We start from the raw sequence: 4785 nt of genomic DNA on the forward strand, positions 1-4785 counted from the left end.
GTTTTTTCTATTTTCCACGTTTTTTCACGATGCTAGTTTTCCAAGTCTTACATCATGAAATCATGAAAATTTCCTTCTGATTTTAAATATCTGCTTATTTCATTAAGTGAAGATATCATAATTTAACCATTTACCATTTGCTTGTTTCCAATTTCAATAAACTCTGCAATGCACATCCTTTCAATAGAATCTTTGCATTTCCGATTATTTTTTCAGGATAGTTTACCAGAAATGACATTCCAGAGTCAAAGAGGATGGAGAGTTTAAAGGCTATTTCTTAAGGATTTCTGGGATCTACCGCCATGCCACCCTGAACAAGCCCCATCCCATCCGATCTTGGAAGTTAAGCAGGGCCGGACTTGGTTAGTACTTGGATAGGAGACCACCTTAGGAAGACCGGGTGCTGTAGGCCTAAAAAATAAAGGATTATAAACTGACGAGGTTCTTGCAGTCTGTGAGGTCAACCAAGGGTTGCCACGTCTAAAAAAAAAAAAAAATTCTGGGTCAAAGAGAATGGACCATAGCCTTTCCATGAACATTGTCAAATTGCTTTCAAGAAAGGTTTTCCAATTCATATTCTCATCAGCAGTATAGGTTATTGCCTGGCTCACATCAATGAGAACTCTGCTCTTTTGATAAGTGAGAAATGTTGCGTTTAAACTTCTATTTCTTCGACTAGTGAAGTTGAACATTCTTTCCTTCAACTTATAATACCTTAGTGAATTCCTTATTCCTATCCATTGCTCTTTTTTCTATCAGGTAGTCACTGTTTTATCCTTAGAACGTTGTTTACACAATACAAAAAAAAACTTAAAAAAACCCTATCTGGTTATTAGTGCATGACTGCTGAACACCAGCATAAGACCACAGAGCCGTGCTGGCCCACCAGCGAACTTTCAAGGCCAGTGGGCGGCCTTTACTCTTCCTGGCGAAAGCAAGCTTTCCACAAATCACCAGCGCGGGAATTGCTGCAAAGGCGTTGGCTCCCCCAGCTCCGGAAGGAACATCTCGCGGGATCTCAGCCGTCCTTGGGGCCTACTACCCGACTACAAATCCCGACATGCAACGCTCAAAGCCCGAGCGCCCGAATGAAGGCTCAGGTCCAAGGTCATGTGTCTGTCTGCGTAAGGCTTCCGGTCATCTCACGCCTTTTTCTGCGGCTGCCACCTTAGTCGCCATTTTGTGCGGGAGGTTATGGAAACTCTGAGTCTCGCCGACTCTATGGTCGAGATTTTCAGGGATCAACCAATAGGAAGCCAGATCTCGAAGGAAAACCCCGCCTTTACCCTCATGGAGGCGGGAGCTGCCACGAAGCTCCTGTGGAGAGAGAGGAAGAAGCTGCGGAAGACCAATAAGAAAGGAGGAATTGAAGACGTTAGCCAATGGGAACGCGGAGGGATTGCGGCCAATGAGAATGGGGGGACCCTGGGACACGTGGGTGGGGAAGCCGAGCGCTGAGACCTAGAGCTAAAGCTGTGGGGTGAGTCAGTCACCTTGAGCGGGGCGAGCGCCGTGGTCTGAGCAAAGGCAGCAGGGCAGTGGGAGTGCAGGTGACCTGGGGCTGGGAGCCAGCGATTGGCAGGGGTATGGGCTGCACTGTGTAGAGGGGCATTTGCCCCCAGAACTGGGAGAGACGATGGGCATCTACAGCCTTCACAATTAATTACCAACGGTAATGAGCGATTAACTGTCCCGGCCGAGGCAGGCGGAGGACAGCTGTGTAAAATGGGCAGGACTGTGCACGCCACCTGCTCATTATCGGCCTCCTATCTTCCCAGGAGACCATCTTTCGCTACATTTTCCTCCTGGGGCTCCGGCCTCCTTCCTCCACTTCCGATCTCCATGACTTTCCTTTGCAGACCCGCCGGGTTGAAAGTGGTGGACTGGGGAGTTCGCGCTGTCCCTCTGACCTCTAATGCCCTCCTCAGCTGGGACACGGTGCAAGGAAGAGCAAAAAGAGCGTGGTCCAGGGAAGACGGGCAGGGGTGAGGGGTACGACCGAAGGTCGCCACTATACGGAAATAATTAGACTATCAATGGAATATTTTTTCCTCTGCAGACTGAAAAAATGCAGACCACCGGAGCACTACTCATTTCTCCGGCTTTGGTAAGCTTCTGCTTCGGGGTGCTCTGTAGTGCCAAGTGTGAGAGCTAGCAATGTTTAATGAATGAACTGCGAGGAGCTTGGCATCCTGATGATGTTGGCTCTTTAGGGAGGTTTTAGGATGTGATGCAGTTAATCCCTGTTTATTTGGATCTGTAAACTAAGCTATCTTGACTTGAGAATGTGGTCAGGGTCTGAATCTGACCTTTACCCACAGTCTGGCTTGGCCATAGTAAGATAGCCTACTGAAGCAGTGATCCTTTACCTTGGCTACACACTGGACTAACTAGGGAGCTTTAAAAAGTACTGATGCCCTGGCTGCACGGACTCGGGAATGGGGGAGTGGAACCCATGTATCTGTATTTTAAAAAACTCCCCCCAGGTGATTCCAATGTTCAGCCAAGTTTGAGAACCACTGCACTAAAAAATATTTCAAGGAAGCCATGTTACAAAGGGCTCTGCTTAGATGGCTGTTTTCAGAAGCCTCACCAGGCTTACTGGTTCACTCCATTTGGGGTCTGTAACAGTGAATACTGTTCTAGCAAAATGAGATTTCCCCCTTCTGATTCTTTTGGTGATCTGAGTATAAACTCTTCCTGTATCTAGTTTGATTTTTGTTCCATTCTGGGATACTGATTAGGGCTCTGCCCATAGAGGTGAACTTTTGTACCCAGTTTTAAATAGGAAAATTGCTGCTGCTGAAAATACTAGGGTCTCAAGACAGTGTGTGGTGGCAGCCTAGTTGATACAAACAGGAATACGTTAATTGACCTTGAAATACATTGGACTTTTTCTGTTTATAATATATGTAGTCATTTTTGACAGAAGCTCAACATTTAGGGTTTTTTTGTTGTTGTTTTTTGACTGATTTGAGAGGATGTCTTTCTGATTTTACAGATCCGCTGTTGCACCAGGGGTCTAATCAGACCTGTGTCTGCCTCCTTCCTGAGTAGGCCAGAGATCTCATCTGAACAGGTAAGGAAGTATGGGCCCTCTTATGAATTTCACAGACAGAGGTCCTTCAAATTAGTTGAGTTGCCTTTAGGCCAAAATAAAAGGAGAGTTAGAGACTCTGTGGTGCTTTAATAGTTCTAAGCACCCCCAAGACGAGCACTCCAGGTGAGAAACTTGCAAAAGTAAGGTTGCCCTAATGCTTGCAATTTCCCTAGCCCTGTCTAAAAATGGTCCCTAAGCCTAATTCCCAGCATGCTCTGCAGTCCAAGCGTTTCTGTATTTGCCAGGCAGTCTGCCAACAGTTTCTGAGCTCAGGTGGGTGGGGTGAAGGAGCTGGAGTCAGCCACCTGTCCTTGTGCCTCACTATCTCCTTTCTCTCTGTCTTCCTCTCTCTCCTTCTCTATTTCCCTCTCTCTCCCCCTCCTTCTAGCCTTCCTACAGCTCCCTACTCCAGGTGGCCAGACGGGAGTTCCAGACCAGTGTTGTCTCCCGGGACATTGACACAGCAGCCAAGTTTATTGGTGCTGGGGCCGCCACAGTGGGTGTGGCTGGTTCAGGAGCTGGCATTGGAACAGTGTTTGGCAGCTTGATCATTGGCTATGCCAGGTAAGTTTGGGGACTGGTACCGGTCCATGGCCTGTTAGGAACCAGGCCACACAGCAGAAGGTGAGTGGTGGGCGAGCAAGCGAAGCTTCATCTGTCTTTGCAGCTGCTCCCCAGTGCTAGCATCACCATCTCAGCTCTACCTCAGATCATCAGGCATTAGATTCATATGAGCACCAGTCCCTGGTGCCAAAAAGGTTGGAGACCACTGGCCTAGAGCATCTCCCACCATAAAGTCTACCTATTTGGGGGAACCCTCAGCAAGAGGAGATCCCTCTAGCTTCTGGTTGATTTCATCTACCGCCTATTTTCTCTAGGAGGAGAGGAGAAACCTCTGTTGTTTCTCTGAGACAGAATTTAAATATATGCCGACCTGGCTCACTTAAACTTACCATGTTGGTATTCTGCTTGCCTGTCCAAATTCCCAGGATATATGCAGGCTAGGCCCTCTCCCAGTTTCAGCACTCCCCATCACTTAACCTACCTGTGTCCTCCGCCACCTCCCATGCCCTCACCTCTTCCTTTCCATCGATCTCTGTCCCTGGCAGGAACCCGTCTCTCAAGCAGCAGCTCTTCTCCTATGCCATTTTGGGCTTTGCCCTATCTGAAGCCATGGGGCTCTTCTGTTTGATGGTCGCCTTCCTCATCCTCTTCGCCATGTAAGGCTCGGGGGGGTCACCTACCCATCCCTGCTGCTTCAACTCCAGGCCATGCTGGTGCTGGAGTATGCTAAGCTTTACTATTAAATACAACATTTGTCTAAACCCATATGCCTGCGCCTCTGTCCTTTGCCCTTGGGGAGGGTCTTGGTGGAAAGGTGGGATGACGAAAATGGAACTGGGTCAGCCATTGGTGATTAAGAACTCCTCAGGGCTGAGAAGTAGCACTGCCATGACTGTAAGAACATGAGATTCTCTTTTTCTCCCAGGGGGAACCTGGATTTGTCTAAGTAATTATAATTGGTGCTTTTCCTCTTCAAATTTAGTATAATAATAGGTAATATTTTTGAAGGGTTTAATTTGCACTAAGCTTTATACCAAGTGTTTTATGTTATCTCAACAACCCTATGAATTACAAGTACAATGATCAGACTCTTTTGCAAATAAGGGAACTAAGGCTTAGGG

The 4785-nt window shown here is 47.5% G+C and overlaps 1 protein-coding gene and 1 pseudogene across 3 annotated transcripts; both read left to right on the forward strand.

The window, feature by feature from the left end:
• The first annotated feature begins 292 nt into the window (after window positions 1-292).
• Window positions 293-412, forward strand: LOC112473342 (annotated as a pseudogene).
• Window positions 413-1384: 972 nt separating this feature from the next.
• ATP5MC1 (ATP synthase membrane subunit c locus 1) lies at window positions 1385-4429 on the forward strand. Of its 3 annotated transcripts, none has more exons than XM_006924766.3 (5): window positions 1385-1480; window positions 2060-2107; window positions 3002-3079; window positions 3489-3664; window positions 4210-4429. In XM_006924766.3, exons 2-5 carry the CDS (start codon window positions 2069-2071, stop codon window positions 4322-4324), a joined length of 408 nt encoding a protein of 135 aa, XP_006924828.1. In that variant the 5' UTR covers window positions 1385-1480; window positions 2060-2068; the 3' UTR covers window positions 4325-4429. The 3 variants fall into 3 exon arrangements, with proteins under 3 accessions (XP_006924828.1, XP_006924827.1, XP_015454624.1); XM_006924765.3 differs by having other exon boundaries at window positions 1428-1550; XM_015599138.2 differs by lacking the exon at window positions 1385-1480 and adding an exon at window positions 1553-1672.
• The last annotated feature ends 356 nt before the right edge of the window (window positions 4430-4785 follow it).

Source organism: Pteropus alecto, unplaced genomic scaffold (genome assembly GCF_000325575.1).
Source record: "Pteropus alecto unplaced genomic scaffold, ASM32557v1 scaffold98, whole genome shotgun sequence".
NCBI classification, from domain to species: Eukaryota; Metazoa; Chordata; class Mammalia; order Chiroptera; family Pteropodidae; genus Pteropus; species Pteropus alecto.

What these genes read in the sequence shown, in the direction of transcription:
- ATP5MC1 (XM_006924766.3), top strand. Translation starts at nt 2,069, where the DNA reads ATGCAGACCACCGGAGCACTACTCATTTCTCCGGCTTTG. An exon ending in CAGAGATCTCATCTGAACAG is followed by an intron (nt 3,080 to 3,488) that starts GTAAGGAAGTAT and finishes CCCTCCTTCTAG; the next exon opens with CCTTCCTACAGCTCCCTACT. An exon ending in TTGATCATTGGCTATGCCAG is followed by an intron (nt 3,665 to 4,209) that starts GTAAGTTTGGGG and finishes TGTCCCTGGCAG; the next exon opens with GAACCCGTCTCTCAAGCAGC.